The sequence below is a fragment of the Portunus trituberculatus genome, chromosome 48, assembly GCF_017591435.1.
Source record: "Portunus trituberculatus isolate SZX2019 chromosome 48, ASM1759143v1, whole genome shotgun sequence".
In the NCBI taxonomy this organism is placed as follows: Eukaryota; Metazoa; Arthropoda; class Malacostraca; order Decapoda; family Portunidae; genus Portunus; species Portunus trituberculatus.
The window spans coordinates 17,182,253-17,201,286 of NC_059302.1; the positions used below are offsets into that span (position 1 = coordinate 17,182,253).

Sequence of the window (19,034 nt, forward strand, 5' to 3'; positions counted from 1 at the left end):
CAGATCGAGTGGCAGATGAATGGAGTAGACTCAGTGATCAGGTATACTGTGCCGAATCAATAGGTATTTTTAAAAAGATAAGATGCATTTTTGAATAGGAATGATAAGTAGGAACGAGTACTGTAGGTATGTCTTGTACGGAGAGTACCACGTATAGACCTGATGACTTTTTTTGCAATTTACAGTATATATTCTTATGTTCTCTTCTTTTGTTTTCTTTTTAATGAAAATATGTTAGGAGACTGCCACGTGTCTTATGTTCTTACGTTCTTTCTTTCTTATACTTCTTGTTCTTTTTGCTCTTGTTCTTCTTGTTCTTGTTCTCCTTGGTGGAAATACGTAAACATGTTTTATATAGGGTCCATCACGTGTAGACCTGGCTAATCGCAGCTTCCCTCGTGTTCTTACGTTCTAACAGTAGCAGATGTTACGCCACCCAGCATCACGGTTATGACGCAACGCAGGTGTCTAATTGAGAGTAACGTGAATTCTGGTGCGCTGGTGTCTGTCTGTCTGTCTGTGTGTTTATCAGCATGGCTAGTTTGTATTTTTCTCCTGTTTGATTACTTAATGTTTCGATCGTTTTGGAGTTATTATGTCTTCTTATTCGTTATATGTGTATTGTTTTAGTGTTTCGTCATGTTTTCTTTTAGTTTGTACAGTGATTTGCAGTGATTAGGAGTGACTTTTTTTCTTATTCATTATTTCTTTTGTCTCAGTTATGTATCATTTTTTTTCAGACTTTTCTATCATTCACTTCTTAATCAGTTATTCACTTTCATTCGATTATACATATTCTTTTCTTTTTTAAGTTCTTATTTATTTTCTAACATTTATCTATTTTTTCAGCTATTTAATCATTTGATTCTTATTTACTATTTTTTCCAATAAATTGTTCATTTTCTTGCTTATCCTTTTTTTTTTTAGTTTGCTGTTTTCTCATCTCTTCTCTCTCTCTCTCTCTCTCTCTCTCTCTCTCTCTCTCTCTCTCTCTCTCTCTCTCTCTCTCTCTCTACTCCCCCATAACTTTCTCTCTCCCTCCCTCCTTCCCTCCCTCCCTCCCTCCCTCGAGATGAGTTTCCCCTATCTCACTTTTCCCATGGTGCACGTGCGGTGCTCCTCCTCACCATTATCGTCACCATCATCATCATCATCACTGTCATCATCAACATCGATATCATCGCCATCATTATCACTATCACTACCTTCAACATCATCATCTGTAATGCAATCATATTATCATTATCAATTTTATCATCATTATTATCATCAACATCATCCTCCTTTCTTCATTCTCATCATCATTTTCTCTCTCTCTCTCTCTCTCTCTCTCTCTCTCTCTCTCTCTCTCTCTCTCTCTCTCTCTCTCTCTCTCTCTCTCTCTCTCTTAGAAGTCGGCAGTTACTCCACAATGTAAAAACAAAAAATAAAAAACGTAGTCATGATGATGCAGACTTGGCAGAATTATGAAACCACAACACTGCCAATAATAATAACGTAAAGAAAACACACTCAAAAGCAAACCCGGAAGGCAAATGCTGGTGTCACTTAAGTAAAAGTTAAATTAAGGAGGATGATAAAAGGGAAGGACTGATGTGGCAGAGAATAGTTAAGAGGAGGTAGAGATAAAAAGAGAAAAAGAGCGTACAGTAATTAAATGTGCTAAAAATGCTCAACAAAGACAAACCAAGGTCTCTTACTCAGTTCGAATACGTACAAATAATCATAAATAAGACACTTTAGTTAAAAACATAAGAGGACCTGCAAGAAGCCATCAGGCCTACACGTGGCAGTCCTAGTATGAAACATACCTACCTACTTCCAATTATCATCTTCTCCCATAAGCTCGTCTAATCATCTTTTCAACCTCCCTAATAACTCAGCATTAACAACCTGATTACGGAGTCTAATTTAGTCAACTAGTTTCTTTCTATTTCTTTAGAATTACATTTGAACCTGTTACTGTCATTCCATTGCTGTTACCTAATCCAGATGATCTTGTCTCTAAATTCTGTAGAATCTAAAGCTCCCTGAAATGTTTCTTGTACTACCTATGATTTAAGCTCTTTCAGGAGAGAGCTTCAATTGAGAGATTTCTTTCGACTGCTTTCTTTAAGCATTGCCAGCTTTAGTAGGTCTTCTTTTTTGGGGTATCTTTTTATTTGTTCTTGGTCAGAACCAATCACATTAAAATTGGAAGAAAATCATGCATAGATATGATATGCCACTCAAGCACCGCTATCAGATTCCTGAACCTTGAGAGAGAGAGAGAGAGAGAGAGAGAGAGAGAGAGAGAGAGAGAGAGAGAGAGAGAGAGAGAGAGAGAGAGAGAGAGAGAGAGAGAGAGAGAGAGAGAGAGAGAGAGAGAGAGAGAGAGAGAGAGAGAGAGAGAGAAAGAAAGTGCAGGTGATAAAACCTCTGGAGGCGCTTGTACATAACACACCTGGAGAGACGCAACACATGGGGGAACATAACGTGTTTCACCTGAGGACATACTAACATTGCACCTGGATACTATGATAAACACTCTCCTCCTTTCCTCTCCCTTCCTCTCCTCCTGCGTCAGAAGTTCATATTTCCCAAAATTTTCACTTTCTACTTAAATAATTACGTACTTCCATAGTGAGAACTGGACAAAAACCGACCTTAGACTGTATCCCTCACAGCTCTATCTTTCCTTCCTTCCTTCCTTCTCATATTTTGTCTATTTTCACGTACTAACGAGACAAATTCTAACAGTGAAAAGGTTATGACACCAGATCAGTTCATCTCCCTTCTTCATTTCAGGCAGCAGTGGCGGTGGTGGTGTCGGCGCTGCTACTGTGTGGTTCTCAGGCGGAAAGCGAACAGGAAACTCCAAGTGACGCAGTGCTGCATGCTGTGACGCTACTACAGAGTGTGTCAACGATGCGCACCCCTTCACTCACAGACCAGAGGAGACTGACGAGGACCAAGAGCCGCCTTCCTACTCCCAACCGCATCGACACTGGTGGAGTAGAAGGAGGAGGAGAAGGAGAAGGAGGAGGAGAAGAACGAGGAGGAGAGAATGTATTAGGGAAGAGAATAGGAGCAGTAAAAGAGGATGAAATAGGAAGAAGAATAGGAGGAGCAAGAGGAATACTGGAACGAATCCAAAGAAGAAGAGAAGAAGAAAGAAACAGAAGAAGAGGAAGAGGAAGAGGAAGAGATAGAGAAGAAGGAGAAAAAGGAGAAAAACAAGAAGAACAAGAAAAACAAGAAAAACAAGAAGGAAAAAAAGAAGACAAAGACAAAGTTAAAGAAGAAGAAGAAGAAGGAAAAGTCAAGGAGAACAACACCTCAGCATCAACATTCGGGCGTCGTTCAAAGATCACGCGAACAAGGGCCTCTTCCACACGAACAAGGGCCTCCTCCACATTCACCAAACCCACCACGCCTTCACTCAGACGAGGACGAGTACAAACACCCACCACACCCACCACATCTACATCCGAACAAACAAACACCCCCTCCACATCCATATCTAGGCGGACCGAGTCTCCTTCCACATCCTTATCCACACAGGGACAAATGCCGACCTCCTCCACTTCCTTACCAAGAAGGGATCGAGCACAAACCATCTCTACGACACCTTCCACTTCCTCACCTTGGCAGGGGCGGACACGGGGTCAGAGTAGCAAGGAGCCAGAGCAGCAGCTTCTCGCCTCGAGCACTCCCAACGCTGTAGAGGGTGCAGCCAAGGACGAAGTGGTGGTCTCGACGACATACAAAAAGGGGCGTAGGGGTCGAGCCCGTATAGTGAAGGTAAAGCGGCCTGTGGGTACAGTGGAGGGTAAGGAAGTGGTTAGAGAGGTACAAAAGATTAGAGACGATGAGGTGCAGGGTAGGGAACTTGTGAGGGAGGTGGAAGAGGGAGTGCAAGGGAGGGATCTTGTGCGGGAAGTGGAAAAGGTGGAAGACCAAGTGCAGGGGAGGGAGTTTCTGGAAGAGGAGAAAGATGAGGTGGTGGAGGAGCAAGACTACTTCGAGCTGGCGGCCATCACGCCCTCCAACGTGCACTCCCTGACATGGGGCAGGAAGCTAGGGCCGCTCAAGGCAAACTCCCACTCCCTCAAGCCTCTCACTCAGGTGATGGAGGACAAAACGACTCCACGCCCACGCCTACCCACACGCCGCCCCATCTCCCGATCTACCACAATCCGTCCAACGTCTCCCTCCTTGCGGCGCCCTTCCTCCCGTTCTACCACCACCAGCACCACCACACTTCCCCCCACCACCACGGAGCCCGAGGCCACCACTTACAGACCAGGCAGCAGGCGGGGCTCCTCCAGCAAACGCCGCGGACAGGGCAGAGGCACCACCAGCAGAGGCAGACCCAACAGCTCTCGTGCTCCCAGTAGAAGCGGCGGCAGAACGCGATCCTCCACCTCCTCCAGGGATACGCCTCAGGGAACAGACGCCACCCGCACCCCTAGCATCAAGCAAAATTTCGCAGGCGACGTCCCTCGACGCTTGGTGGAGGACGTGCCGCGACTCCCTGCCGAGCCACAGCAGGAGACAGGGATACAAGACAGCTTCCTGACGCCGCGCCCCACGCCCTTCCCCAATGTTTCCCCCTCCACCCCAAATTTCTCCGGGCGCCCGCAAGTTGGTGCCTCCGTCATCACCCGCCGCCCCACCTCTAATCCCGCCACCTCTACAGACATCCCTCCAATCACAGCCCTTAACACCTTCACCTCACCTGCTCCGACCACCTTCGACTCTCCCTTCATCAGCACCCCGTTCACCCCACAAAGATTCACCCCCACCACTATCCCCGTGGTTACCTCCCCGAGGCCTGTCGCTTTCTCCCCTCGTCCTGTAGTCTTTACTCCGAGCGTCACCCCGTCCCCCTTCGCCTCCGTCACGCCAAGCATCTTCACTGTCATCAATACAGTCACGCCATCACCCTCTTCCTCGTCGTCATCATCATCATCTTCATCCTCTCCCGCAGCACCGTCACTTCCTTCTTCCGGTCCTCCCTTCACCGTCTTCAATCCCTCGAGGCTTCCTGCATTCAATCCAACATCGCATCCGCTCTCCTTCACTACGCCACGGCCTCCCTTCGTCAGCACGCCCTCCCCCACCTTCGTCACCACGTCCCATCCCGCCTTCTTCACCACCAGTCGGCCTTCCTTCATCAGATCCCGCCGTCCAAACGTCACTACCCCCAAGCAACCCACGCAACCATCCACAGGGCGGCCGCTCAACTCCTTCAATTCACAGTTTGACGCCGTGAACTTTCAATTCCTGCCGTTCTTTGAGTCCACGAGGATTAGGTCCCGCCAGGATGGGTCTGGTAGTATTCCTTCAGGTTCTGTTCTCAGCAGCAGCAGCCAGGGCCAGCAGAGCCAGCCAGGTACCACCACCACTGCCAGTTTCGTTTCCCTACATGCCAACAACCCAACACTTCGTCCCGTCCCGCTCAGCACTCCTTCTCCACCGACCCCTTCAAGAGTGTCGAGGCCCTCACTGTCCCCTTTCCATCACCACGCCTTCCTCTCCCCAGTGAGGGCCTCTCCAACCTCCCCAAGCTTCTCCCCAACACCTACGCCATCCAGGCTTGCCTTTACGCCTTCCCCAGCTGCATTTGTTTTTCGGCAGCCCTCGTCACCACCCCTAAGGACCCGCGTCACTTCCACGCCATCACCAAGAAGCCAAGTCACTTTTTCCACGCCGTCTCCAGGTCCTCGCCAATTCCCCACGTCCCCTGCCCCAATAACCCGCCAGCAGCCGTCGTCCCCGACCCCAGGATCCAGTGTCACCTTCTCCACGCAGCCACCACGGGGCCGAGTCACTTTTTCCACACCATCCCAAGGATCCCACCACTTCCCCACATCTCCAGCTCCAGTGATTCCTCAGCAGCCATTTTCTCAGGCCCCAGGGCCCCTTGGTACCTTCCCCACACAATCGCCAAGGGGTCCAGTCACTTTTGCCCCACCGTCTCCAGGGTCTCGTCGCTTCCCCACGTCCCCAGTTCCAATTATCCGCCAGCAGCCCACCTTGCCGCCTCCAGGTCCCCGTGTCACCTTCGCCACTCTGGGGCCATCCAGCAGGACCTCTGAGGGCGTGGACCTCGAGGAGGAGAACAGAAGCAACTCCTTCAGCTTCCTTAAGATGGGGCACCAAAGCACCAAGAACCACATTCAAGACAGACCAAGAGGGCCACAGATCACCTCCATGCCCACGCCCACGCCCACGTCCACCTCCATGGCGCCCTTCTTCCGTTTCTTCTCCACTGAGCGGCCTCCACGCGCCTCATCCACCACACTTGCGTCTCCCACACTCTCCACTACGCCCTTCAGTGGCTCGTTCCTAAGCTTCAGCGTCCCGACCCCCGCCCCATCAGACAGAAAAACAGCCTTCACCCCTCATCCCACGCAGACTCCGAAGACAGTTCTCACCCCTGACGGCCTCATCCTCCCACAAGCCACGTCCCCCAAAACTAGAGACGCTTTCAGAATCACGACACCCTCGCCTCCACTCCCTCAGCCTCGCGTCACTAGACCAGCCTCTCCTTTCCTTGCCGCCTTTGGACGCCTTTTCTCTGTAGCAGCGGACCAAGGGCTGCACAGGGGGCCCCATATGGGAGGTAAAGACAGCATTGCATTACCAAGCACGCCCACACCCACCACACTCATGCCAAACACCCACAACACACCTCCACGCACTCTTATAGCTGCCAATACTCTGAATGGTAATGTAACTCAAGGGAACACCAACACACACACTGCTGTTGATAGTGAGACTGTGATGGACTTAGCAGCTGCACTTAACAGAGACATCTCGCGAATCACCAGTAAAAGTAGTAGTAGTAGTAGCGGCGGTAATGGCAGTAGTGCTAATAATAGAGGGCGAGGTGGAAATAGAGACAGTATCCTCTCCTCCTCTTCTTCCTTATCTTCTCCTTTTCCTCCTCCTCCTCCTCCTTCGTCAGTAGTAAGAGTTCAAATTTGAAAAGTGATAGCAGTAAGAGACAGCAGGCCACCAAAGAAAACGTGAAAGAAAACGAAGATACAAGAAGGGAAAATAATATAAACCTTGAAAATAAGAACGTGGGTCACTTCGCTAGACTTTCAGCTGAACCAAACAAGGGAACACTAAGTGATATTCCTACCACTGACATAAGCAGTAGTCATAGCATTAGTAGCGTTAGTAACAAAGATAGAGGAAGTTTAAGAGGAATAACTAAGGACAGGGACAGACTCACAAGCACTGGAAACAAGAACAAGAACACGAACACAGCTAGGAGAGGTCAAGTGAAGTTCCTGGACAAACTTAGAGAAGAAATAGGAAAGGTTATTGAGGGAATGAGAGAGACTAAGGAGGTCGAGAAGATGGGAAAAGATAATAGGGAAGGGAGGGAGAGTAAGAAGCTCCCCACACCACCATTAATAGAATTTGGGGGGTTTATTCCATTGAAATCCTCACCAACTCCACATCCCCAACGCCTACCCTCCAGAAGTATAACCTCCTCTCTACTCCCTTAATCCCATCATCCCCCTCTCCTCACCATCCTCATCCTTCAGTCAGAGCTATTTTCCCTCCTCTCTCCATTGTCTCCAACCCCCTTCCCTCTCAGAAAGTAACGGGAGGGGAGAGAACAGCCCGCCTCACCGTCACTACCTCCCCGTCACGTCCCTCCACCAGTATAAGACCTCGCACCGCCTTGCCTACGTCTCCTACTCATAAAGACTCGCCAAAACCCACACTAACCACACCACAATCAGCTGTTTTCTCTCTCTCCCCCACCACAGTGACTGCCACGCATGCCCCACCACCACAACCACCAAAACTACTGCCACAATCGCAACCACTACTGCATCGACCACTACGACCTGTAACTCCAACACCAACGACCTTACGACCCAAGGACACACCGTCAGTCCAGGCCCACGTCACACCCAACGGTCTGACCGCCTCGTTCGCCACGCCCCAGGCAGCCCGCGATCTCGCACGTCAGGCCGCCAACACGGGGAAGTCATTCATCTTCTTCCGAACGGGTGACAACATGTACCAGGTGTTATGGCAGTGACCAAGTGACAGCCAGACCGCCAGGTGAGACAGGTGACCAGGTGAGACTTGGTGAGACCCACTTTATTTTTATTTTAGTTTTTAGTAAGTATTTTTTCTTCCCTCAGTTTGAATGTTTTTTTTCATTAATTTCCCCTTTTAGTGAAATATTATTATTTTTAGTGCGTCTCTCTCTCTCTCTCTCTCTCTCTCTCTCTCTCTCTCTCTCTCTCTCTCTCTCTCTTTTCCTTCTAACTTTTTTGTTGTTCTCATACAATTTTTTTTTTTCTAAGGAAAATACATTTTAAGTGATTCAAGCCTCAATATTCTTTGCAATTGAGAATCTTAGGTTAAACTTTTATCTATCGTCTTTTTACAATTTTTTTTCCATCTTTTTTTCATTTTTCATTTTTTTTCTATCATATTTTCTCTTTTTTGGACTTAATTTACTTTTCAAATTCTCGACTTAATGCAAATTTTTGTGTATTTCATCTACTTCATCATTCCTTCTTGTCCATCTCTTTGTCATACTCCTATACAAACCTCTGCCCATTTATCTTTTCCTTCCCCTCTCCATTCTGCCTACCTTTCTCCTCCCTCCCTCCCTCCCTCTCTCTCTCTCTCTCTCTCTCTCTCTCTCTCTCTCTCTCTCTCTCTCTCTCTCTCTCTCTCTCTCTCTCTCCAAGGCAATCCTATCCCGTTATTTATGGCGTTTCCTTGTATCTAGTCAAGAGTTCAAAGTTCTGACGACTGTATTACGTCGACTTGAAATGTGTGGTGTGATGTGGTGTGCGTGTGTAGTCTCTCTCTCTCTCTCTCTCTCTCTCTCTCTCTCTCTCTCTCTCTCTCTCTCTCTCTCCTGATATAATGTACATTTATGTCCTTTAACTAAATCATGTAAATAATATACTACTACATTATGGATATATCTTTTTGTAAATAAACAATTAAATCACTTTACATACAAAAATAGTTTAGTTTATCCTTCTCATTTAAACAGTTGAAAATTCACAGAGAACTATAACTTTTGAAGGATGACAACAGCAGATTAATGTCTTAGCGATGCTTAGATGAGAAACTATGTTGATCAGAAATTTGAATGCGAGAAGAGATGAAAATAAAAGGACTTTAAAAATAAAAAGTAAGCTTTATTCCTGAATGAAAAGAAAGAAACCAAAGAAAATTAGAAACAAAAGAAAAGAAGAAGTATACAGGGCGAATTAAAATATACCTACATATACTTTGGGTTTTGATCTTTCAGGTAATTTTAATTCGAAAGTGCTCTATACACTTATGTTGTGTTTTGCTTTATTTCATTTCACGTCGAAGTTGTGTGTAGCAGAACCTGCTCTCCCTTTTTTCCTCGGGTCGGTACGTACTCGAGTAGTGCCGAAGGCATTAATTGATTTATTGTGTATAAAGGCGGGTTCACACGTGCCAATTTGCAACATAAATTGCAGGTCGGTAGAGTTTTCGACTGAATATCGATGCCTAGCGACTGGAGAAACCAGTCGCAAAACAAGACCAACATGTTGATCTTGTTCAGTCGATTTGCGACTTCATTTACGTTGTGACGTCACGGAGTAAGCTGTGAAAATGTGGTCTACAGATATAAAGAAGATGATAGAGTTGGTGAGGAAAAAAGAGAAATGAATTATACAGTAAAAAAAAAGCTTGCGCAAATTGTCGCTCGACGAAATAGCTGCCACTCTCCAAAAACTATTTCCTTCATTGCAGGGTGTTGTTGGAGGTGAGGATTGAATACTTGTCAGGATTCAATTTGATCACAATTGTTCATAGTCCTCTTAAGATTAGTGTGTGGTAGACACTCCCTCTTTCCTTCTACTTAGCCAGGGACATATCCACAGGCATTTTCTTTTCTGCTGACTCTTCAGGTAGGCCGAAAGAAGAGCAACCATCGCTTCAGCATCGTCACTGGAGGAAGACATCTTAGTGGGTAGCTGTTTGTTTACATTCACTTCCCGCCAAGGCACCAACTAGTCGATACTTTCCAGTCTCCATGTGTGACGTTTTCCGCAGGCAATTTTATTTATATACCCATAATAAGGCCTAAATCATCACCTAAGCGCATCTTTGGTGTAAGGCAATTACACCTCCACCTAGAACCTAGGTGATCACGGTGACTTATAGGGAACTTTAAATCTCTCAATAAATAACGAAATTATTAAGAAGACATGCTGAGATTCGAACCTATATATGGACGTCCGCCCAATCTCATTCTCAACACCTTATCCACTACACCACCGCCTCCCAAATGTTTGAAAATGAACATTTAGTTGATTGACAAATACGAAATTTTAATTTGTCCTTTGTTAACTATTCCCAATAAGGTTATGACTGCGTACATTGAACACAAATGATTAATACCACTCGAATACGTAGTAAGTCGGGAAGGAAAGAGGGAGGGAGGAAGAGCCCCAGCCAGACGAGTATTTCCTGCTACAGATGACTTCCACGTTAATTACTTGCAAAACAAAGCAAAAGACAGCATATGTTCATAAAATATTATCGACTTAAGATTAACTGAACTGTCAAATCCCAAGTACGTATCTTAAGTCACGGACACATTGTAATTGAAAAGGAAATAGAAAAAAATTAAAGGAACTCGTATATGGAAAATGGAGAAATTAAATGCAAGGGAGGTAAAACACAGATGAAGAGAAATACACAAACAGAAGCAAGAATACGTCATTTGTGTAGAGTTTTCCCAAGATAACGTGATGTACTTTGATCAATAACGGAACGGAACGGAACGGGACAGAACAAAGCAGAGATAAAAGAAGGAAAAGAATGGAAAGAAAGAGGAAGGTAACGGAACGAAAAGGAGCAAGGTCAAGACTATCTCACAAACACACTCTTATCATCCCTTCACTTTTCCTTACTTGTTCCTATTTTTTCTCCCTTCGTAATCTCCCCTCACCTACGTAACATTTGTTCTCTTCTTTCACCACCTCCCTATAACACCGAGACTCTTATTTCCCCTTTACTCTTCTCTACATACACATTCCTTCTTATTTTTCTCTCCCTTCATCTCTTCTCCTCAACTAGCATCTGTCCTCCCCTTTTACCACTTTACTGTTACTTACCACCCTTTCATCTCCCCTTCACTATCCTCTACACGCTCTAACCTTAAGACCATTTCAACACAAAAGGTTTCACAGCACCGCCATCTCCACTGAAATCGGTAACAACATGCGCAGGCCTCGTAGCTGTAAGCCATAAGCGCATTCCTTGCTGAGCTGACTCATACCCCGGAGAACTCTTTACACAGTGCTTAGTTAAGCTAGCGGGGCGGCGGGCGTGTGATGTGCGGCTGTGATTGATGAAGGCTTATGTAAACAATGACTGGGGTGGAGGGAGGATAGGAGAGATAAAGAAGGATGGGAGAGAGAGAGAGAGAGAGAGAGAGAGAGAGAGAGAGAGAGAGAGAGAGAGAGAGAGAGAGAGAGAGAGCTGAAATATCCAGTTCAAGTGTGTGTGTGTGTGTGTGTGTGTGTGTGTGTGTGTGTGTGTGTGTGTGTGAATAGCAGTGCATTTGTCCGTCAATCAATCATATCTTGTTTTCTGTGATTTAAAGGTCGCGCATATGTGTGTGTGTGTGTGTGTGTGTGTGTGTGTGTGTGTGTGTGTGTGTGTGTGTGTGTGTGTGTGCAGAAGCATAAACAAGGCTATGCTAACGTGTCTGGGTAAAATGATTATGAGTTCATTATTCACAACATACAGAAAACACAACACACACACACACACACACACACACACACACACACACACACACACACACACACATCTTTTTCCTCCTCCTTCTCCTCCTCCTCCTCCTCCTCCTCCTCCTCCTCTTCCTCCTCCTCCTCCTCCTCCTTCTCCTCCTTTAACTCTTCCTCCTCATCATCATTACTATCATTTACCATCTCCCTGCTTTCCCAGAATACAAAATAAGGACAGGGCTGACGTGTGTCCTGTCCTGCCTGTTCTGTCTTGCACGCCTTTGTTCTTCACGCAACGCAGACAGGAGTGAGGGATAAAAATATATACGAGAGATAAGGGGTGGGAGGAAGGAGGAGGAAAAAAGGTGAGTAATGAGGAGCAGAAGAAAGAAAAGGGAGGTAGGAAGCAAGAGAGGAAAGAAAGAAGTAGAGAGAAAAATAAATAATGTAAGAAAGAGAAGAGCACAATGCATGATCGCCACGATAAGTGAAATGATTGAAAATCGTATGTTTTGGCGTGAATTCATCGAAACATAACAAGAATAACCACGCATTAGGAAAGCAATAGACAAAGGCTACTCGAGTCGGGTAAAAAGATTAAATGTATAATGACACTAGAATTAAATAAATAAATAAACAGGAGTGATTTGGTCAATTAAGTTCGAGTTGCAGACAGAAAGACACGCCTAAACATTAGACAAGAGAGACACATAGTTTACCAGCAAAAATAGATGAAAGACGTGACTCCTGCACTAGTAAAAAGATGGACAGCACAGGAGTGTGAGTAAAATGGAACATTACACAACGAGAGAAACCTTCCTTCTTCATCTTCGTAAGTAATTTCTTGAGCCCCTGCCACTACAAGACATATCTCTGAGAAGCTTACAACACTGTCTCGTGCCCTGCTTAACATCCTCTGTCATGGAAAGGCTAAACATTAAATACCCTTGCTCCTTACTCCTGTTCCTTTGATGTCTGTCTCGCTGCCTTGAGATTCCCGTTTTTTTTTTTTTTTTTTACGTAGGGAAGAGGGCCAGCCAAGGGCAAAAAAAAAAAGAAAGTTAGAAAAAAACCCACTTGAGCGCTGGCTCTCCAAAGAGTACAAAAAGTGCCAAAAACCGTCAGCCAGAATTAGGGGAGCAAATGCCTCGATACCTCCCTCTTAAAAGAAGACAAGTTGTAGGAATTCGGAAATACAGATGCAGGGAGGGAGTTCCAGAGTTTACCAGTGAAAGGGATGAATGATTGAGCGTACTGGTTAACTCTTGCATTAGAGAGTTGGACAGAATAGAGATGAGAGGAAGAAGAAAGCCTTGTGCAGCGTAGCCGCAGGAGGAAGGGAGGCATGCAATTAGCAAAATCAGTAGAACAGTTACCATGAAAATAGCGATAAAATATAGAAAGGGATGCAACATTTCGGCGGTGAGAAAGAGACTGAAGACAGTTAGTCAGAGGAGGGAGTTGATGAGACGAAGAGCTTTCGATTCCACCCTATCAAGCAAAGCTGTGTGACTGGAACCCCCAAACATGCGAAGAGTACTCCATACAGGGACGGATAAGGCCCTTATACAGAGTAAGCAGTTGGAGGGGCGAGAAAAACTGGCGGAGACGCCTCAGAACACCTAATTTCATAGAAGCTGTTTTAGCAAGAGATGAGATGTGAAGTTTCCAGTTAAGATTATGAGCAAAGGACAGACCGAGGATATTCATTGTGGAAGAGGAGACAGTTGAGTGTCATTGAAGAAGAGGGATAGTTGTCTGGAAGGTTGTGTCGAGTTGATAGATGGAGGAATTGAGTTTTGAGGCATTGAAAACTACTAGATTTTCTCTGCCCCAATCGGAAATTTTAGAAAGATCGGAAGTCAGGCGTTCCGTGGCGTCCCCGCGTGATCTGTTAATTTCCTGAAGGGTTGGACGTCTCTGAAAGAACGTGGAAAGATGTAGGGTGGTATCATCAGCGTAGGAGTGGATAGGGCAAGAAGTTTGGTTAAGAAGGTCATTAATGAATAATAGAAAGAGAGTGGGTGACAGGACAGAACCCTGAGGAACACCACTATTAATAGGTTTAGGAGAAGAACAGTAGCCGTCTACCACAGCAGCAATAGAGCGGTCGGAAAGGAAACATGAGATAAAGTTGCAGAGAGAAGGATAGAAGCCGTAAGAGGGCAGTTTTGAAATCAAAGCTTTATGCCAGACTCTATCAAAAGCTTTTGATATGTCTAACGCAACAGCAAAAGTTTCACCGAAATCTCTAAAAGAGGATGATCAAGACTCAGTAAGGAAAGCCAGAAGATCACCAGTAGAGCGACCTTGACGGAAGCCATACTGGCGATCAGACAGAAGACTGTGAAGTGACAGATGTTTGAGAATCTTCCTATTCAGGATAGATTCAAAAACTTTAGACAAGCAGGAGATTAAAGCTGTAGGACGGTAGTTAGAGGGATTAGAACGGTCACCCTTTTTAGGAACAGATTGAATGTAGGCGAAGTTCCAGCAGGAAGGAAAGGTACAAGTCGATAGACAAAGTTGGAAGAGTTTGGCCAAGCAAGGTGCAAGCACAGAAGCACAGTTTTTGAGAACAATAGGAGGGACCCCATCAGGTCCATAAGCCTTCCGAGGGTTTAGGCCAGCAAGGGCATGGAAAACATCATTACGAAGAATTTTGATTGTAGACATGAAATAGTCAGTAGTCACCTGCCGCCCGGTGGAATACTCCAGGAGAGGTACTTACGGGGATGTAGGCAGTGCTGCAGACTGAGTGATTCCCCGTGTCCTCTCTTCCCGGTTCCCTTTGTGGTCTCATTTATACAATTGAGCAGCTGCAGCCTGCCCTCTAAAGACAACTTCTACTACTTCCTACACTACACTACAACACCTTACACTTTTACACTCTCTTCAAATCAAAATTTAATAATGGCTTCACCACGCCCTGCCTCGGAGTCCCCCTCTGGGGAGGGGACCATAAATGTCCCCAGGTCGGACTGCCCTCTGCTGTCGACCTTGGGTGTCTTGACACTTCATCTAATACTTTCACTATCAATTTCTGCAACATTCGTGGCCTTCGTTCTAATTTTCAATCTGTGGAACACCACCTCTCCTCTACTAAACCTCATCTTCTCTTCCTAACTGAAACACAGTTGTCTGTGACTACTGACAGCAGCCCCTTTTCTGTTCCCTCCTACTTGCTCTATCCTCATTTTCAATCCAAAGCTGGATGTTGCGCATACGTGCGTAACGACACCACTTGCTCTCGTGCCCACAATCTTGAATCTTCAGAATTTTCTACCATCTGGCTAAGACTTCAATGTCACTCTCTAACTAAATTCATCTGTGCTGTATACCTCTCACCTAATTCCTCTGACTATGTAAAATTCTTTGACTATTTGACTTCCAAGGTGGAGCACATCTTATCTCACTTTCCTTTGCTGAGATCTCCATTTTAGGGATTTCAATGTTCACCACCAGCTTTGGCTTTCATCTTCTTTCACTGACCAACCTGGTGAACAAACCTTCAACTTTGCTATCCTTCATGACCTAGAGCAGCTAGTGAAGTTCCCTACCCGTATTCCTGACCGCCTTGGAGACACGCCCAACATTCTTGATCTTTTCCTAACCTCCAACCCTTCTGCTTACTCTGTTAAACTTTCCTCTCCGTTGGGCTCCTCCGACCACAATCTAATTTCCGTTACCAGTTCTATCACTCCAGTGCAGCCTCAGGACCCGCCTAAGCGGAGGTGCTTCTGGCATTTTAACTCTGCTAAGTGGGAGGAACTAAGGCAGTACTATTCTGATTTCCTTGGGATGATTATTGTTTTCATGTCAGAGATCCTTCTCTTTGTGCCGAGCGCATAACAGAGGTGATTATCTCTGGCATGGAGCTATACATTCCTCATACTTTCTCTAACCCTAAAGCTAAAAGCCTTGGTTTAACTCTGCTTGTTCTCGTGCTGTCAATGATAGAGAGGCGGCTCACAAACGGTTCCGTAGCCATCCAACTGCTGAAACTCATGCCCTATATATTTCTGCCCGTAATCATGCCAAATCTATTCTCCAACTTACTAAAAACTCTTTCATCAATAGAAAATGTCAAAGTCTTTCCAATTCTAACTCCTCTCGAGATTTCTGGCATCTAGCCAATAATATCTCTAACAACTTTACTTCTTCGTCTTTCCCTCCTTTACTTCATCCAGATGGCTCTACAGCTGTCTCTTCTTTTCTAAAGCTGAACTCTTCGCTCAAACCTTTGCTACCAACTCAACTTTGGATGATTCTGGGCATATTCCTCCTACTCCTCCACCCTCTGACTACTTCATCCCTAAAATTAAAATTCTTTATAAAGACGTTTTCCTGGCCCTCTCTGGCCTTGATTCTCGGAAGGCTTACGGTCCGGATGGAGTCCCTCCTGTTGTTCTCAAAACTGTGCTTCCGAACTCGCTCACTGCCTGGTCAAACTCTTTCATCTGTGTCTCTCTACTTCTATTTATCCTTCTTGCTGGAAGTTTGCTCACATTCAACCTGTCCCTAAAAAGGTGACCACTCCAATCCTTCTAACTACCGCCCTATAGCTTTGATTTCCTGCCTTTCTAAAGCCTTTGAGTCTATCCTTAATAGGAAGATAATGAGGCATCTATCAGCTCACAACCTTCTCTCTGATTGCCAGTATGGTTTCCGTAAAGGCAGATCTACTGGTGATCTTCTTACTTTCCTAACTGAATCTTGGTCATCCTCTTTAGGGACTTCGGTGAAACCTTTGCTGTCGGCCTTGACATATCGAAAGCCTTCGATAGAGTCTGGCACAAATCTTTAATTTCTAAACTACCCTCCTACGGATTCTATCCTTCTCTCTGTACCTTCATCTCCAGTTTCCTTTCCGATCGTTCTATTGCTGCTGTAGTAGACGGTCACTGTTCTTCCCTAAAACTATCAACAGTGGTGTTCCACAGGGTTCTGTCCTATCACCCACTCTCTTTCTATTATTCATCAATGATCTCCTAAATCTGACTCAATGCCCTATCCACTCCTATGCTGATGATACCACCCTGCATTATTCAACAGCGTTCAACAGACGCCCAACCCAACAACAATTAAATGACTCAAGGCGAGATGCTATAGGACGCCTAACTTCTGATCTTTCACTTGTTTCTGATTGGGGCAGAGAAAACCTGGTTTTGTTCAATGCCTCAAAACTCAATTTCTACAACTATCTACTCGACATAACCTTCCAGACAACTATCCTCTCTTCTTCAATAACACTCAACTTCCCTCTCCTCTACATTAAACACACTCGGTCTATCCTTCACTAAAAATCTAAACTGGAAATTTCACATCTCTACTCTTGCTAAATCAGCTTCCAAGAAGTTAGGTGTCCTATGGCGTCTTCGTCCATTTTTCTCTCCTCCCAGCTGCTTGCTCTGTACAAGGGCCTTATCCGCCCGTGTATGGAGTATGGCTCTCATGTCTGGGGATCCACACACAGCTTTACTAAACAAGGTGGAATCTAAAGCTTTTCGTCTTATCAACTCTTCTCCTCTAACTGACTGTCTTGATTCTTTAAGTCACCGCCGCAATGTTGCATCTTTATCTGTCTTCTACCGCTGTTTTCATGCTGTCTGCTCTTCTGAACTTGCTAACTGCATGCCTTCCCCTCCTGCGGCCTCGCTGCACAAGACTCTCTACTTCTTCTCATCCCTATTCTGTCCATCTTCCTAATGCAAGAGTTAACCAGTATCTTCACTCCTTCATTCCCTACACTGGTAAACTCTGGAACTCTCTACCTGTGTCTGTATTTCCACCTGCCTATGACTTAAACTCTTTCAAAAGAGGAGTGTCAAGACACCTCTTACGTTAACTGGACCCTCCTTTTAGATTTTTGTTTTTCTCTTTCTACTTTCCTCTTAACAGGGCCTGGCAACCAGCGGGATTTTTTTTCCAACACTTTGTTTGCCCTTGGCCAGTGCCCTTGTAATGTAAAAAAAAAAAAAAAAAAAAAAAAGGGAGGAGGAGAGGAGGGACAAGCCCAGAATCGTCCAAGGTGGAGTTGTGAGCAAAGGTTTGAGAAAAGAGTTCAGCTTTAGAGACAGAAGAGATGGCAGTGGTGCCATCAGGATGAAATAAAGGAGGAAAGATGAAGAAGTGAAGTTATTTGAGATGTTTTTGGCTAGATGCCAGAAGTCACGAGGAGAGTTTGAGTTTGAAAGATTTTGACATTTCCTATTTATGAAAGAGTGTTTGGCAAGTTGAAGAACAGACTTGGCATGATTCCGGGCAGAGATATAAAGTGCATGAGATTCAGGAGATGGAAGGCTCAAGTACCTTTTGTGGGCAACCTCTCTATCATGTATAGCACGAGAACAGGCTGAGTTAAACCAAGGTTTAGAAGGTTTAGGTTGAGAAAAGAATGAGGAATGTACGCCTCCATGCCAGATACTAACACCTCTGTTATGCGTTCAGCACAAAGAGATGGGTCTCTGACACGGAAGCAATAATCATTCCAGGAAAATCAGCATAATACCTCCTCAGGTCCCCCAACTGGCAGAGGCAAAACGCCAGAGGCACCTTCGCTTTGGGGATCCTGCGGAGGATTGGAAAAATAGGACAAGATACAGAAATGAGATTGTGATCGGAGGAGCCCAACGGAGATGAAAGGGTGACAGCATAAGCAGAAGGGTTAGAGGTGAGGAAGAGATCAAGAATGTTGGGCGTGTCTCCAAGACGGTCAGGAATACGAGTAGGGTGTTGCACCAGTTGCTCTAGGTCATGGAGGATAGCAAAGTTGAAGGCTAGTTCACCAGGGTGGTCAGTGAAGGGAGAGGAAAGCCAAAGCTGGTGGTGAACATTGAAATCTCCAAGAATGGAAATCTCAGCGAAAGGGTAGAGGGACAGAATGTGCTCCACTTTAGAAGTTAAGTAGTCGAAGAAATTACTATAGTCAGAAGAGTTAGGGAGAGATAAACAGCACAGATGAATTTAGTTTGAGAGTGACTGTTAAGTCGTAGCCAGATGGTGGAAAATTCGGAAGACTCAAGAGCGTGGGCACGAGAGCAAGTTAAGTCGTTGCGTACATAGACGCAACATCCAGCTTTGGAATGAAAATGAGAATAGAGAAAGTAGGAGGGAACAGAGAAGGGCTACTGTCAGTTGCCTCAGACAGCTGTGTTTCGGTGAGGAAAAGAAGATGAGGTTTAGTAGAGGAGAGGTGGTGTTCCACAGATTGAAAATTAGATCTAAGACCGCGAATGTTGTAGAAGTTAATGTAGAAAAAGTTGAGGGAGGTGTCAA

At 45.3% G+C, this 19,034-nt stretch overlaps 1 protein-coding gene across 1 annotated transcript; it reads left to right on the top strand.

The window, feature by feature from the left end:
* The first annotated feature begins 3,190 nt into the window (after positions 1-3,190).
* LOC123498674 (mucin-2-like) lies at positions 3,191-8,230 on the top strand. Its single transcript, XM_045246009.1, has 2 exons — positions 3,191-6,610; positions 7,776-8,230. Exons 1-2 carry the CDS (start codon positions 3,550-3,552, stop codon positions 8,051-8,053), a joined length of 3,339 nt encoding a protein of 1,112 aa, XP_045101944.1. The 5' UTR covers positions 3,191-3,549; the 3' UTR covers positions 8,054-8,230.
* The last annotated feature ends 10,804 nt before the right edge of the window (positions 8,231-19,034 follow it).